A 17,992-nucleotide genomic window follows, 5' to 3' on the forward strand; every position below is an offset into this window, starting at 1 on the left:
TTCTGGACCTGTCTGGCTTTGAACAGATTAAGCCAATAGGAGTGTTGTTCTATAGTATTCCGTATGTTTACTTCATGTACAATGGCATTAGTCCTCTCTATCTGTTACTTACATGTGTCCTTACACTACAGTTACAAACCTTTCAACTCTGTTCGATACTCCTAAGACAGATATTTGACTAACCTATCGAATTCCTCAAGGACTTCTTCATTTTTGAGATATATTTTGAGGCACATCAAAATCCACCCCATCTGGATTTGATTCCTCACTTTGCACAGCAGTAACCAACACATGTTTCTCCAGATCTTTCTCTCGCATAAAACGGTTCCAATATGTTCACATGACATACCTGATACTGTTTATTTTCTACGTGGCATCTTTACTAGATAGTTCAACTGACTCAACGTTTTCTCAATTTGTTTAGGACCACTAAACCTTGCTTTGAAGGGATCTCCTATCGCTGGTAATGATACTAACACGTCATCCCCTCGGAAAACGTTCGAGTCTCAAAGCTTTTATCTGCCACCTGCTTCATTCTATGTTGTGCCCTCTTTAGGTGCTGTTTAGGTAACCCACCTATTCGATCTCATCTGTCCCTCACCTCCGATGAATAATCAAAGTGTGAGATCTCTGACTTTGGTCCTGTCAATTTTTACTGAATTAATTTCAAAGGGCCTCTCACTTCATGCACGAATATCAACTCGAAGGGAGTGAACTGAATCGATTTGGGACATCTCGAATGGCAAGCAATACAAATGGGATAAAGGTATATCCCAATTATTCAGGTAATCCTGACAGCCTGCTCTCAATATTGTCTTCAAGGTCTGATGCCACCTTTTTAAAGCTCCTTGGTATTCAGGATGAGCTGCAATAGATTTAAAGTGCTGAATACCTCATCGACCCATGACCTCATTAAACAGCCTATCCGTCCAATTGAGTCTCTCTGTGTAGCCCATACCATGTGAAGAGAGCTACTAACTCCTCTCCCAACATTTTTGCTTTAATACTCTACAATGGAATTGCCTTCAGAAATTTGTTGAACACATCAATTCTGGTTAACAAATACTGGTTCCCCATTTTTATTCCTGGGAAGTGACCGACATAAAACAAATATAACCTGCATCAAAACTTCTTCAAATGCGGGAATTGTTAACAAATACCGCCTATGGCTTACCTCCCATTTGACATGTAAACACGTATGGCAAAGGTTAACCACATCCTTGTGAATTCCAGGCCAATGAAAATGCGTTTGTAAATGGGCAGCATGGTGGCACAGTGGTTAGCACTGATGCCTCGCAGCGCCAGAGACCCGGGTTCAATTCCCAGCTCAGGCGACTGTCTGTGTGGAGTTTGCACATTCTCCCCGTGTCTGCGTGGGTTTCCTCCGGGTGCTTCGGTTTCCTCCCACAGTCCAAAAATGTGCAGCTTAGGTGAATTGGCCACGCTAAATTGCCCGTAGTGTTAGGTGTAGGGGAATGGGTCTGGGTGGGTTGCGCTTAGGCGGGTTGGTGTGGACTTGTTGGGCTGAAGGGCCTGTTTCCATACTGTAAGTAATCTAATCTAAAAACCCCAAGAATACCTCCTACAGGTAGCTCATGTGCTACCTGTAACACCTCCTGCCTGTGTGCTATTGGCAACACAATGCACTTCAGCACATTTCTCCTCTGCACTAACCTGCTGTGGTCTCCATTTCCATCTGAGGACTCTATCTTTCAGATAACAACCCCCAGGAACATTCACTGCCTCCTTGTCAGAGTATGCACCCACATATAAATTTTTAATTGTCTTGTCTTTCTATTGCAAGATGCTTAGCCTTTGACACTAAACACCTCTGTCTGACCCTGTACCTGTGCAGGCTTTTCGTAAAACAGGGTGACTGCGAAGTTGGGCTCCTTCATGTTTCTCTCTAGTATTTATTTCGTGCTGTGACGTATGATAGTGGGATCTTCTTACTAAACAGAGTGGGAAAATACAAAGACATCTCGGTTTTAACTCCTCAGTTTCTGGTCTTCCTCGGGCTTCTCCACAACACAGGGTGTCACTCCCACCTTAGATCGGCTGAGTAATTTTCAAGAACAAACTCGATTCCTGAAAATGAAACTCTGTCAATTACTCCCGTTGCAACTTCCCCAGTCTCAATTTGCCTCTCCAACCTGATCTTACACAGGGCACTTTAAAGTTCTGCCCATCTGTCCCACAAATCGCCACACTTGCGGGTAGCAGATCAGAAAGAGTGCAAATTCGCCCATCTCTTATTGTCAAGGGCTGGTTAGATAATGTATCTCTCAAAATTATAACTTGTTGTACGTCTCCCCCGTTATTCGGAGTAAATATTACCCACAGAGGCAAATTCTTTGCGGAGATCAGGTACTAACTCCATACTCAGCCCCTGCCGAGGTTGTGCACTCTCCTGCAGCTCCTTGGCTCTTCTTGAGGTCTCCTTTACTACTTTCACAAATACTACTGGCTTAGCTTCTTTTATCACGTACTTTCCCACAGTGCCTTTCTTTCACGATCAGCATTGTGACTTTACGTGTCCCAAGTTGCCATAATGGAAACATCTGAGGCCTCGTTTCCCTCCTCCTGGGCTTCTTTTTTAACCTGTGGTAAACACTGACCAGTTGTCTCTACTCTGTTTGCATGTGTAGGATCTCCCCTTCTCCCAACTTCTATCCCTCACTGGACGAGGTTCTGGCCGGAAGCTTGTCTTCTGCACCAACATGTTTTCATCTGCTAATTCTGCTGTCCTTCTCACTTCCCGAACCTTCTGTTCTTCCATGTGAATTCTGTTCATTTCTGGAAGTGAGTTTCAAAACTCTTCTAGCAGAATAATCTCTTTTAGAGCCTCATCGGTCTTATCTATATTAAAAGCTCCCCCACCCATCTATAAAAATGAGTACGTTTAATTCTTTTGAATGCATCATAAGTCTGACATGGTTCCTTCTTTATGTTTCTGAACTGCTTTCTATATAGTTCTGCTAACAATTCATAAGCACTTAAAATAATCAGTGTGACCTCTTCATAATCACTTGACCCCTCACCTACCAGTTTAACCTCAACTAGCATTACCCATAAATCCTTGGACCACTCCATCTGCCTAGCCAATTTTTTTCAATGAAACAAAGAAGGCATCAACATCTTTCTCATCAAAATGTGGCAGAGTTTTGACATTTGTATATATGACTACTTTCTATTTCAATCTCCATCCTGTTAACTTGACTTTGCTGACTCAGTCACAGCATCTCAAGTTCAAATTCTCTCTCTTGTCGCTCAACTAAGAACCTTTGCTTTATTTCTTTTTCCTCTCTCCCTCTTCCTGTCCCTTTCTTCTTTCCCTCTGTGCTCAGCTAAGGAACTTCTCTCATTCTCTTTTGCCCCTCTCTTCTCTATCTATTTCTCTTTTCTTCTCTCTCTTTCTCTTTCTCTCTCGCTTTGTTTATTTTCTAACTCCTTTTTCCTCTTGTCAGTTAAGCTTTTCTAACTCTACTGCACTTGTCTATGCCTCTGATACACCTAACTGTTTGAGTCATTCCCTTACAATTTCAGTTTTACATTTGACCTTGGCTAAACCCAAGTCTAACCTGTTTGCTTACTCTAAAAGAATGGCCTTTCTATTTCCTTCTAAACTTCTTTGGCAAATTTGAGAATCATCTTCAAATCCCAGAACCACTTTAGCAATTGTATGAGCCATTTCTCTCACTTTTAATTGAACCAACCAGAAGTCACCGAGATTAAACAAATTGTCTCACATACGTTTTATTTAAATACCTAGAACTCTTACCTGCAAGTGTTTAACTCTACTGGGCTTTTATGGACTCCAAATATATTGAAATCCATCCAAATCTCAGTGTGGGTTTGCCTAAACTGCTTTTCGTGGATAAAACCCCACAACTATTATGACATGGGGTAAACCCCTCTGTTAATTTAAACTAGCAACATAGAAAAGATTCACCCCATGCTGTAATCTGTTAAAATTCGAGAGGCAAGGAATGATTCTGGTGGTCACTATTTAAAGTAAAAATTAACAGCTTTATTCTTTAAGTCCGAGAGAGAGAATATGAAAATCAACGACCACTTACAACTCCTTTCTCTTTAACTTTTTTTTAACCTCCCACTCTACAGTACTAGCCCGATAAAAAAATCCGGTAAAGATTTACAAAAAAAAATCCTTTTTCAAAATTGGTCAGTTGTCTAATCTTCTCTTTGTTCTACTGAACAAACGTCTTATAGACACGTACCTTCCAGGGAACTGTTCTACTGGCAGTCTGTACTTATTGGTGGCTTGGCAGCTCTCCCCTTCACTGTTCAAAATGTCCAGTTTTATGCCTCAAAACATCACATCATTTGATTGGCTTCAATATTTTGAAAATGCTAAATTCAAATTTGAATGGATTTTGATATCTTGGGACATAATTTAAATCGTTTGGCGAATTTGAATTTGTTTTTGTATCATGATAACTCATCTGGTTTCACAGTCAAATGAGACATTTTAAATTCTTTCAGTATGTTCTGTGCCTTTCTAAGGCAGTGCCAGCTTCCAGTCTCCCTTAAAGGTACAGTACAGACCTTCAAAACACTGTGTGTATTAAAAGTTTGTGTGTGTGTGTGTGTGTGTGTGCATGTGTGCGTGTGTGTGTGTGTGTGTGTGTGTGTGTGCATGTGTGTATGTGCCATCTCTCTATGTATATCTATATGTGTGCATATCCACCTCTCCATAGAGTGCGAGATATTTCGTCCAGAGAATGAATGAATGATAAAGTTTCAAATCTTCTCCGTTTCCCTTTTGTGTTTAAAGTGACATGCTGCCACTCTCTGCTGGTAGATAGACACCACTGCACAGGCGTGTGACAGGATAGTAAAGATCAGCTTTATTAACGCTGTGCAGGTCCAAGAGTGCAAAAACAAATCTCGGTTCCTGAAGCTAACCTTGATCAAATATACTCTCCTTACAATCCACGGACTGCATGGTGAGTGCAATTCTGATTTCACTCCTATAAGATGGATGTTGGCGAAATTTGAAAGGGTTCAGAAAAGATTTGCTAGGATGTTACCAGGGTTGGAGTCTTTGAGCTATCGGGGGAGAGCTGAGTAGTCTGGAGTTGTTTTCCCTGGACTATTGGAGGCTGAATGCTGACCTCATATATGTTTACTAAATCATAAGGGTCACAGATCAGGTAAATAGATGAGGTCTTTTGCCTGGGTTGGGGGAGTCCAGAACTAGAATTCATAGGTTTAGGGTGAGAGGGGAAAAAACTTAAAAGAGACCGAAGAGGCAACTTTTTCGCGCAAAGCATGTTGCATGTATGGAACGAGCTGCTAGAGGAAGTGGTGGAGGATTGCTCAATTGCAATATTTAAAAGGCATCTGCATGGTTTACATGATTAGGAGGCATAAGAGGGATAGAGGTCTTAAATGACTTGCACTTTCTTCTTAGACTGTGACCCCTACTTCTGGACTTACCCAACATTCGGGAACATTCTTCCACATCTAGCCTGTCCAGTCCTATCAGGGGTTTATGTGTTTCTATGATTATTGACAATTAATTATCCTCATTGTATACAATAAAATCACGTGTGCCGCTGGTAAAGCACAGCAGGCCAGGCAACATACGAGGAGCAGCAGAGTCGACAATTCAGGCATAAGCCCTTCATCAGGAATTCCAAGCTCCCAACTCCTAATACTTGATGCTCTGACCAATAAAGGAAAGCATACGAAATGGCCTTTCACTACCCTATCTACCTTCGACTCTACTTTCAAGGAACTATGAATCTGCATTCTAAGGTCTCTTTGTTCAGCAACACGCCCCATCAGAACCAACATTTCTCATTGGAAATTCCTGATGAAGGGCTTATGCCTGAAAAGTCAACTCTCTTGCTCCTCGGATGTTGCCTGACCTGCTGTGCTTTTTCCGGGCCACACATTTTGGCTCTGATCTCCAGCATCTGCAGTCCTCACTTTCTCCTGAATAAAATCAATCCAGGTGAGTTACACTTGAGAATCTTATGGTTAGTTGTGTGCAAGTGTCGCGCCCTTTGGGTCAAATAGTTTCTAGGCTCACCTAGTCTAGATGTTTGTGTAACATGTCTGATAAAGGTTGTTTAGAAAATGCATGCACTCTAGATTCACATCGAGTAAGATTTCAGTTACATTTTGTTATGGATCAGTTCAGAACCACTCAAAATATTTGAAGATCGTAGTCTAGAACCTAACCTTTTATTATTTTAAAGGCAGAAATAACGTGCTGTGTTGGAGGTGCAATTTAACTGGTCAAAGTAATCGATGCGATGCAAACGCAATTTATTTGAACATTAGTTACCATAAAAACAAAAAAAAGGAGCATTTTTAAATGAATTGACTACAAAAGAACACTCACAGAATAATGCACACAGTGACTGTTACTAATTAATGGTTCCAGTGTCGTAACATCGCGTAAATGTTCTCCTTGGCAAAACGGCCAATTCAGACACAGATTACTGCATGCAGTTCTCCAATCCCAGTGGAAAAAGTTATCAGGAGAAAATTCGGAGAGGAGCAGTTAGGAGACATCTACTGAAGTTTTCAACTCTGCTGAGACCCCAACAGCTTCTGATGCTTCTGGAAAATCCAAACCCCAGAAATCCTGACCTGTAAGAACAGGCAACATTCTATTGAGGCCATAAAAAAACGCCGAGGCCTCCTCAGAATTTCAGTTAAGTGGTCTTCACTAGCCAGCTCTACACCTCTTGGTTAGTCTCACCCTTAAAAGACACCGGGATAAAGTAACCCCTTAATGCCACAGCATCGTCACATAATCCAGATTGCACACAGGAGCTCCACAAGTTTCATTTTCAACCAGTTATCACTGTTACTCCGTAACCTTGAGATGGTGAGGCTGTCCATATGGCTCTTGTCTCCCTGGGGTTTCTGTACTGCATGCTCATGGGATTGCATCATGGTGGTGATCACCCCGCAGAGGTAGATGGCAGCATCACCCCTCCCGACGTCGCTGATGGTCAAGGTGCTGCGTTTCTGTTCCCGGTGAAGAGTGGCCTGGACCTTCCCTGCTGTGACCAGGCTGCCCGAGACGACGATTAGAAGTTTCAGATCCCGTCCACCCCGCCACTGATACCACTTCACGAAGCTGAGTAAAGCACTGGTGCTGCAGTGCATTGTCACTGTGGAGCCTTCCACAGCTTCCAGCGCCAGGGGAGACTGTGCGATCTGCTCATTGGCCAGGAGCTCTGTAACATAGAATCAGTCTCCATGGGAGAAATGATAAGAGGTGATAACAGTGCAAGCATCAAGCCTCCTGGAAAACACATTGTATTTCCCAACAGGAAACTGGTCATTTATTCCAATGGGCCTGTCCTGGTATATACTCACATTCCCTGTTTGTTCTCAAACTATTTTAAATAAAGTCTTTTCTCTTCCCATCCCTGTGTTTCATAGTCTGGTAGTTAAAAAAAAACACATTTACAGCATTCACGTTATCCAGCCTTATGTCAGAGTCTTTGCTTCTCAACCTTCACTCTGAGGAAATGCCTCGACTTGATGCCCCAACATGCTATTAGCTGCTGGGTGATTGGATGCCTGAGGAGTTGTGTGCGTTGCTGGCTGGCATAGTGCTTGTTTCCCACCCCTAATACCCATGGAAAGGATAGTGAACTGCCTTTTATGATGAGCTCCCTAAAAACTTTTATAGCACTTGTTATGGAGATAGACCCAGGGAGCCGTGAGAGAGGGGAGTGCAGGATATTGACCCAGTGACACTATAGGGTCAGGGTGGTGAGTGACTTAGAGGGGAACTTGCCACTAACGGCGTTCCATGTTCCTGTCCTTCGAGAAGGATATGGTCGTTGGTTTGGAAAGTGCTGCCTGTTTTCGTGCTTACCTCCCGCACTCAACAATAAAGGGCAGCTTTAACAAGTCGAGTCATAACGCTGTCTCAAAACGGTGATGTGAAAAAGATCGCATCATGATTGTGGTGAGAATCTACAGTGCAACTCACCTGGGATGAATGCATTCAGCCTGAGGATGATCAACAGTAATCGCCCCTCCGTTTTCATGTCCTATGTGCGAAGTGCCGCACTGAAATGAACGGCAGCTCTCCTGTTTATAGATCAGACTCGGAAGTGCTGATGATATACTTCCACCCACATGATAACATCCACCCACACACAAAAAAACAATGACCTGGGCCCCCAAACGTTTCCATCTGTGCTCGCCGATGTTAGTGATAAGGGGTGTGTGCATATGCGCGTGCATGTTTGTGTATTTTAAATGTTTGTTGTGTGCATTTGTTTTGAGGTCATTTCGTGTGTACGGCAATGTGTTTTGCTGTGTATTATTCTGACTGTCTCAATGACTGATGATGAACATGCTGAAAAAATTAGAAATGTTCAAGTCGAGCATCGTCTCACAGGTCTAAGGTCACCTCAGAAGCTGCTGACTGTCGCTATTTTCGACTGGGGGATGATAATGAATGAAGTGGTTAAAAAAAATCTCAATCTGTTTCCACGCTTCATTCCCTTCCCTTCTATGCAACGCGACGCCTCCCTCTGCCGGCAGATATTTGTTACTGCACAAGAGGTAGGTCAAGCTTTTTCAGCACAACATAGAATCGCAGAGTCATCGAGATGTACAGCATGGAAACAGACTCTTTGATCCAACTCCTTCTTGCTGATCAGATAGTCTAAACTAATCTCGACCTCTTTACCAGCTCTTGGCGATCAGGCTCCTTTTAAATCTTTCCCCTCTCACCATAAAGCTCTGCTCTCTAGTTCTGGACTCGACCAACCCAGTGAGAGTACCTTGTGTATTTACCCTGTCCATGCCTCTGATGATTTTATAAACCTCTGTAAGATCACCCCTCGGCATCCGACGCCACGGAAACAGCTCTAGCCTATTCAGTCACTCCCTATAGCTTTACCCCTCTCCAACACTGGCAAAATCCTTGAAAATCTTTTTCTGAATCATTTCAAGTTCCACAGCATCCTTCTGATAAGAGGGAGACTAGAATTATACACAATATTCCAACATTCCATTAGGCTAACCAATGTCCTGTACAGCCACAACATGACCTGCCAACTCTTATATTCGATGCTCTGACCAATAAAGGAAAGCATGCCAAACGCCGTCATCACTATCCTATCTACCTGTGACCCTATTTTCAAAGAACTATGAACCTGCACTCCAAGATCTCTTTGTTCAGCATCATTTCACAGAACCACTAAGTGTATAATTACTGTTCTGATTTGCCTTTCCAAAATGCAGCACCTCAAATATATCTAAACTAAATTCAATCTGCCACTCCTCAGCTCATTTGCACATCTAACCAAGGCCCCATTGTACTCTGAGGTCATCTTCTTCGCTGTCTGCTACACCTCCAACTTTGGTATCAATTGCAAACTTACTAACGATACCTCTAATGTTCACATCTAAATCTTTTATACAAATGACAATAAACACTGGACCCAGAACCGATCCGTGTGGCACACCATTGGACACATGTCTTCAGTCTGAAAAGCAACCCACCACCACCCTCTGTCTTCAACTTTCGAACCAGTTCTGTACCCGAATGGCTAGTTGTCCATGTATTCCATGTTTTCTTACCTTGGTAACCAGTCTACCACGAGAAACCTGGTTGAACGCCTTCTGTCGTCCATATAGATAGGTCCATCACTCTGCCCTCATCAATGCTCTTCATTACTTCTTCAAAAAACTCAATCATTAGTGAGACATGATTTCCCATGCACCAAGCCAAGTTGACTATCCCTAATCAGTCCTTGCCTTTCCAAATACATGTAAATCCTATCCTTCAGGATTCCCTCCAACAACGTTCCCACCACCAATGTCAGTCTCACTGGTGTAGAGGTTCCTGGATTTTCCTTACCACCTTTCTGAAAAAAATGATCCCGTCTTAGCCAACCTCCAGTCTTCTGGCGACTATTGATGACATCAATATCTCAGCAAGGGGACAGGCAATCACTTCCCGAGCTTCCCACAGAATTCTAGGTTACAGCTGATCAGGTACTGTGGATTTATATTCCTCTATGCATTTTAAGACATCCAGCACCTCCTCCTCCTCTGTAATATGGGCACTTTCAAGATGTCACTGTCTATTTCCCCATATTCTGTATCTTCCATGTCTTTCATGTTCCTAACCATACTCTGAGCTCATCTGCCTTCGCTGTGAGGCCTCTTGCATTAAATAATCGCTGTTTAATTAATCAGTCCTAGCTCGTTCTCTGTTTTGTTCCTGACTTTCTGACTTGCTCCTTTTCCCAACTGTACCAGTGTCAGACTGATCTCTTTCCTCACTATCTCGCTGGGTGCCACCCTAACACCCTCACCTGACTAGTTTAAATCCACCTGAACAGCTTGAGTAAATCCCCCTGCCAGTATATTTGAACCCTTCCAATTCAGGAACATTAGTCCTTCTTATACAGGTCGCTCCAACCCCAGAAGAGATTCCAATGATTCAGAACAGTGAGCCCTTCTCCCTTGCACCAGTTCCACAACCACGTATTCATCTGCTCTATCATTCTATTTCTACCTTCACTAACTCATCACGTCAGGATTAATCCAGAGGTTGCTACCCCCAAGGACCTCCTTTTCAAATTGATGCCTAGCTTTCTCTATTCTCCCTTCTCGATTCCCATCCTTTCCCCTTCCTATATCGTTAGTTGCAATGTGTACAATGACCTCCTGCTGGTCCCTCTCCGCTTTGAGATTATTCTTCACTCTGCCTCCGAGATATCCTTGATCCTGGCACCAGGAAGGCAACACACCATTCTGATTTCTAGCTTCCGGCCACAGCAATGTTTGTCTTGCCTCTGACTCGAGAGTCCCCGAACACAATCGATTGCTTGGAACCTGAAGTGCCCTTCGTTACATTAGAGCCAGTCTCGGTGCCAGAAACTTGACAGTTCGAGTTACATCCCCCTGAGTATCCATCATACATTCCCCGCCTACATTTTCCAAAACATCATATTTGTTTGAGATAGGGATAGGCATTAGATTCTTCTACTCTACCTGACCCCCTCTCTTTTCTTTCCTGGATGGCATCCATCTACTTGACTTTACCTATGATTTTTCTCTCCTCCTATAACTGACATCCATCACATCCCCGGCTCCTGCACATTCCTCAATGCCTCTAAGTGGGTCTCCAACAGATCCATGCGATCTGACATGAATTGCAACCAAAGGCATTGCCTGCAGACATAATCATCCGTAACATGGAACTCTCCCTAACCTCCAAAATCTGGTAGGAATAGCACATCACTCTGCTAAAGGCCACCTTTGCACGTTAACAAACTACGGACCCAGAAAATAACACCGTCTTACTGCTCTAAATAAATACTGTTCCAGGCTAACATAGTACCTAGTTTTTTTATTTAAAAAAAGTAATCAAGAGACAGATATCAGTAAAACTTATGATCAGAAAGAAATAGCACATTCTACTCATTGTTGCAGATTTATGGCAAGGTTAAACTTAAAAAAAAAATGCTGTGAGCTCTCCTACAGAACTTGCTCCAAGGTCAGTTGTGAATTTCGCCCTTTGTTCATTTTTCTAAGACACACTCCGATTTTCAGAAATACTTGAAATCACGCAGTCAAAGCCAGTAGTTGTATGGATTCACTGCTGTGTCAGCAGCGTAGGTTTCTTTCTTTGACTGTAACCGTCCCTGTCTTTGCCTCTTTCCCTTCTATTTAAAGTTCCGTTGTTTTGGTCTTTCCCCCAAAGCTCCGAAACAACGCAACAGCTTATAAAACAGGGATTACTGCTCCTGGAATTCGAGGAAATCAACTCCAGCGCATAAAATACTTGAAAAAAGGAACCAATCTTACAGCACCGTTTTCCTCGTTCTCCATCTTGGATTAAATTCAACTCACAGGCAGGGATAACCTGCAATCTTTGGTACTCTCAACTCGCATGCCCAGCTGAAATGCATAAATTCACAGAGGACATTTAAATGTTATTTGGTCCTTTGCTTTGTGTTGTTCAACCGAGTATCATTCTGAGGAGCCTTTTCCACATTTCCCATGTCAGTTTCTCGAAACAACAATCTACAGTTTATGAAGAGGACGTGTTTACTCAGTGTGAGTTTCGGCTGTCCATGTTTGCACACATGGACAGCTCTCAAAATGGAATGAAAATGATTTTTCAAGCAGAGTCGAAGTTAGATTCTCTCCAACGGCGGGTTGTAATCCAGCTGTTTCCAAACATTGGAAAACGTGCATAATTTCTTGCTTTTTATTGACAATTAACAGACCAGATATTCAACTGCACTGCTGGACGTTCAAGTGTGGAATCATTTCATTTTGAACGCCACTAGCATAACATAAAATTGGTTAGTGATATTCCAGGGTTATGATTTGGCGGTGCCAGTGTTGGTCTTGGATGGACAAAGTCAGAACTCACATGACACCCGGTTATTTTCCCAACAGGTCTATTTGAAATCCCAATAACTCAATCTGATGAAAAAAACACTGCTCTGAAAGCAACGTGATTGCAATTAAACCCTTTGGACCATAGCCTGATGTTGTGTGACTTCTGAGTTTATTCCAGTCTGCAGAGAAATGAACTTGAGCAAACATACTTTATGTTCCTCAACTTCAGAATATTGCCAGTATGCAACCAACCTGCGTGAGTGGTCTTTTTGCATTGCGGTAATGCCCCCGCCTTTGAGTGCAGCAGCACATGTTCAATTCCCCCATGCTGTCGAGGTATATAGACAAAATTAAAAAGGACGGACTAGAAAAGTTGTTTTCACCTATTGGAAAATCTAACATCAGACAGCGTAATCTCAATATAAGAAGTCACACATTGAAGTTAGGGATGAGGAGTCATTTCTTCTTTCAGAGGAAAAGTAATCTGTGGAAGTATTTATTACTGTCTCGTGTGAGATAGATATGGAACTACTAGATATCCTGGGCTTGAGTCCTCTGGAGGTTACGACAGATAGACAGACATGATTGAATTGTAACATATCTAATCCTAGTGAACTTGTTTCGGTGCGCTGACTTCATCGGTTTTCTCCACACTGACCATCTCTGAAATCCCCACACTGGTCCTTCCATAATTTTCACACTGCTCAATTGGAATCCCCACTCTGAACGTGTGTGTGTGTGTGTGTATGTGTGTGCGTATATGTGAGTGTGTGCGTGTGTGTGTATGTGTGTGTGTGCGTGTGTGTATGCGTGTGTGTGTGTATGCGTGTGTGTATGTGTGTGTATGTGTGTGTGTATATGTGTGTGTATATGTGTATGTGTGTGTGTATGTGTGTGTATATGTGTGTGTATATGTGTGTGTGTGGGTATATGTGTGTGCATGTGTGTATGTGCATGTGTGTGTGTATATGTGTGTATGCGTGTGTGTGTATGTGTGTGCATGTGTGTGTGTATATGTGTGTGTATATGTGTGTGTGTGTGTGTGTGGGTATATGTGTGTGCATGTGTGTATGTGCATGTGTGTGTGTATATGTGTGTATGCGTGTGTGTGTATGTGTGTGTGCATGTGTGTATGTGTGTGTGTGTGTGTGTGTGTGTGTGTGTGTGGGTGTGTTGATGCTTCTGTCAGATTGAATGCCGCTGTGCTTCCTCTGACTTATTCCTTGGCGATTTTTGTGATGCCAGTTGTAGTAACTTCAGGTCACCAACAGAGGCCGGCATTGTGTCGCTTTCAACACAGATTGAATTGCAACACGGAGAGGCTTTGACACTTTTGAATTCAGTTAAAGTCGCGACAATTATCTCCCATCGCTTCCAGTGAAGTGCTGACACTTGGACTCATGCACAGCCACACAAGCGCGTGAATGCACATACACGTATAAACACACACACACAAACTGAGGTACTTGGAGCCGAAGATAGCTCCTCTAACATTATTCAGATGTGCAGTAGGTTCAATTCTGTGAGGCTTCTGTGTTCAGTAAGGGAGGAAGACACCCATAGAGGGGAGGAAAGAAGGTGAGACTGAGCTCAGTGAAGCATGCTGAGATGAACTAACGGACGGAGAATGTAATGATCTTGAGCCTGGAGACAAACAGCAATTGAGGACCATAATAAAGGAGAAACTGGTGGCATCAGATAAACTGTTGGATAAGGTTAAGATTGAGTCCAATGATGTGGAAGGTGGGACCGTAATTTGAGAGGTGGCAGTTTGTGGGGCTGCAAGGACCATCGGTTGATTGGAAATCTTGGAGGCCATGTGGGCAATTCGGTGGCCACATTGATTGGCTTAAAAAGCAAGTTGTCAGTTCAGGAAGTTGGGCAAAAAAAAGGAGCAGAGTCTTGAGGATAAACGATGCAGTAAATCTGGGGATGGAGGCAAATTGTCTCAATTCTCAGTGTTCCATTTAAGTGCAGTCACTACACCACAGCTCGGGATGTGTTGCAATGTCAATTCACTGAGAGTCTGCTCTCTTGCTTCACCACATACAACATTACCGCCCCCCCTCCCCACAAGGCAGGGAAGTTGGAACCTCCAGAAACACATCAGCGGTTTATTGAGGGAGGGGTATTGGAATGGGTTGTCTTCAAATCTCGGAGCTCCCTGTCACACAGATGTCAGCGACAATGCGGCTACTCAGCGTCTGGATTGTGTGTGGAGCAATTATGGCAGGTGAATGTCGAAGAAATCCAATTTATATGCATTTTTGAAATCATAGTTTTACTGAGCACAGACTGACGCTTAAACGTTGATGTCTTTTTTCCCTTTCAGACCTGAGTCATGGAGATTCTGTCACTCAATTAACCTCCTCAGATGTTCGGAGATTAGGAGAGGCGGTGATTCTAAACTGTACCTATGATACCACATCGAGCTACTACACATTATACTGGTAACGACAGTACCTAGGCACTCAGACAGAGTACATAGTGTCAAAATATATTACTGGCAGTTAGGATAAAGCAGATTTAGCGAAAAGTCGTTTCTTTGCAGAACTTCAGACTTCGAACAAATTCATCAATTTGACAATCATTGGGCTAGAACTGACTGACGCTGCAATATATGATTGTGCTCTCCGGAACCACTCAGTGATGATAAACAGTTTTGCCCCGTACAAAAACTACGTTTGGACCATAGATTGATGTATCTACTTGGGCATTCGCAGAATCTCTGGAGGTTACTTGTGCTTTCAGGAGATTAAACACACACTGAGAGGAAATCAAAATAACCTCTTATCAAACTGTCACTCAGCTGTTTTACTGTAACAGGACATGCACAAAGACGCAGAACTGAATCACGTCAGCATTTTGTGTTGCACATCAGCTGTGTTCCCAATGCTGGAAAACGAGCGCAATGTCTTGATTTGCTCGTGACAATTAATAAACCAGGCATTTAGCTCCAATTCTGGAGGCTCATGTGTCTAACCATTCACATTAGGACCCAATGAACGTGCAACAACACTAATTTGTGTTACTCCAGGCCTGGAGGTCTGCAGAGAATTGAACGTGAGCAAAAATAGATTGTGTTTATCCGCATCAGAATTATTCATCAGTGTAGAAGCGAGCAGCATGGGAGGGCTCTTGTGACGTTGTGGTAGCGCACCTACCTGAGTCAGGAGGCAGACATTAAAGTCCCACATAATCTAAAGGTGTGAGATGTCAGCCTGACAGAACAGACACAGAAACGTGGCTCCCCCCTCCCCCGCACCCCCCCCCCCCCCACCCCAGTGGAAGAGTCTAGGAGCAGTTGGCGTAATCTCAGAATAAGGCATCACAGATATAAATTAGAGATGACAAGGAATTTCTCTGTCAGTGGGAAAATAATGTTAGGAATTGTTTACCAAGAAGCTGTGAGCTAAAGATGCCTAAATGTGAGGTAGACACAGAAAGGCGAGATAATCTGGGCTTGTCTACTCTAGAGTTTGCAAGAGTCAGCTGTGAAATATAACATCAAAGAACCTTAGAGGGTTTAATAACGTGAATCTGTAATCCACGCACTGACCACGTCTGTTTTCACCACACTGACCCCTATGTACTCTTCAGACACGCCATCTCTAATTTCCACATTTAACCTGTGTGTGTGTGTGTGTTGATGCTGCTGTCATATTGAATTTAGGTGGCTGCTGTTGCTCTTCCTTTGACAGATTTCTCGGATATTTTTGCTCTGCGCAAGTGTGGTAGCTTCAGGTCTCAAGAAGAGGAGGACACTGTATCAATTCGACACAAGGTGACTTCCAACGAAGGGAGGATTTGAACATTTCCCTCACTCTCTGTCTGTCTGTCTGTCTGTCTCTCTCTCTCTCTTTGTCTGTCTCTCTCCCTCTCCATCCATCTCTCAGGGTGCTGGCAACGAAGATGGCTTCTGTATTATCAGTTAGATGTGCAATGGATCCTGTTTTATGAGGACTCTGTGTTCAGTGAGTCAGAAAATTCTGGGAGGAAGGGAAGACTGAGTTCAGTACCGAATGTTGAAAAGAACGAACAGTGAGAGAAAGATAATTTCTGAGCCCGAGACCAGGGAAGACCATAAGACCATAAGACCATAAGACATAGGAGTGGAAGTAAGGCCATTCGGCCCATCGAGTCCACTCCGCTATTCGATCATGGCTGCTGGGCACTTCAACTCCACTTACCCGCATTCTCCCCGTAGCCCTTAATTCCCCGAGACATCAATAGAAGAACAGAATAAAGGTGAATCTGGTGAAAGTGATATCAGAAGTTGCGATTGAGTTGAGTGATGGAATAGTGTGAGTGTAATTGAGTTGTGACAATTTATGGATGACGTGAAGTGGCGGAAATCTCAGAGTCATGTAGGCAAATTTAGGGAATGCCTTTAATGGCAAAGATCAGGAAATGGCGTCAATTGAAGAAATCGGACGGAAAACGAAGAGATAATTCCAAGAACAATATACGGTGGATCTGGGGAATTGATTATCGTGGATTGAGGTCAATCTATCTGAAATCTCGATTCTCCATTTTAAGTGCAGTGACTGCATCCCGGCTCTGGATGTGTCAAATCAAAGAGTCTGCACTCTTCCTCCTCCCCTCTGTGCATCACTGCCCACAAATGGCAGTGAGGTAAGGACATCCAGAGACACGTCAGCAGTTTACTGAGGGCGGGGTTTATGGAATGGGTGTCTTCAAATATCTGAATGCCCAGACACACAGGGGAAATCGATAATGGAGCTACTCAGCATCTGGGTTGTGTGCGGAGCAATTCTAACAGGTGAGTGTGGAGGAAGTGCAATTCAAATTTCTTCAACAAATCATAATGTAAGCAGCCCAGCGTGACACTTTACATATGATGTCTATGTTCCCTTTCAGAGCTGAGTCTTGGAGATTCTGTCACTCAGTCACCCTCCTCAGTTGTTCAGAATGATGGAAGAGTGGTGTCTCTAAGCTGTACCTATGACACTTCATGGAGCAGCTATGCATTGTACTGGTACCGACAGCACCCAGGCACACGGCCTGAATACATACTCTTGAAAACTCCTGGTGGTGGTACGGATAAAGCAGATTTTGCTCAAAGTCGCTTCTCTGCAGGGTTTCAGACCTGGAGAAAATCCATCAGTCTGACGATCACCAGACTGGAGCTGACTGACACAGCCATGTATTACTGTGCTATCAGGGGCACAGTGATGATAAACAGTATCTTCCCCTTACAAGAACTGCCTTGAGACCATAAGTTGATTTATTGGGCCCTTTGCCGAGTCTTGGGAAGTTACCGTGTGCTTTCGGGAGCTTAGATAGACACCGAGAGGAAACCAAACTGGCCACGCATGAAACTGCCATCCAACTGTTTCTAGGAGTTGTTGGGAGAATGAAATGCAGGCACCAAGCATGTACACAGACACAAAGCAGAATCCTGAGTGAGCTCAACGTTCTAATCCCCACCACCAACAATTTGCTGCCTTGTGAGTTGTAGACAGTGAGCTGGGAGACAGATCTAGCCTTTGAGCAAGTGTTACATCGTTACCTTATTGAGAACATTTGGTGCTGTCAGGTAGTTCTGGATGCTTTTAACTCTCTTAAAGGTACAGTACACCCACACCTTAAAACAATC

At 43.4% G+C, this 17,992-nt stretch overlaps 2 gene segments (V, D, J or C); one reads left to right on the plus strand and one right to left on the minus strand.

The window, feature by feature from the left end:
• Positions 1-6,280: 6,280 nt before the first annotated feature.
• Positions 6,281-8,083, minus strand: LOC140461123 (Ig kappa chain V region 3381-like). The segment is given in 2 exon segments: positions 6,281-7,220; positions 7,988-8,083. Coding segments are annotated over 2 exon segments (495 nt in total).
• Positions 8,084-17,109: 9,026 nt separating this feature from the next.
• On the plus strand, positions 17,110-17,606 carry LOC140461078 (T cell receptor delta variable 1-like). The segment is given in 2 exon segments: positions 17,110-17,155; positions 17,254-17,606. Coding segments are annotated over 2 exon segments (399 nt in total).
• Positions 17,607-17,992: the final 386 nt, after the last annotated feature.

Source organism: Chiloscyllium punctatum, chromosome 36 (assembly GCF_047496795.1).
Source record: "Chiloscyllium punctatum isolate Juve2018m chromosome 36, sChiPun1.3, whole genome shotgun sequence".
NCBI lineage: Eukaryota > Metazoa > Chordata > Chondrichthyes > Orectolobiformes > Hemiscylliidae > Chiloscyllium > Chiloscyllium punctatum.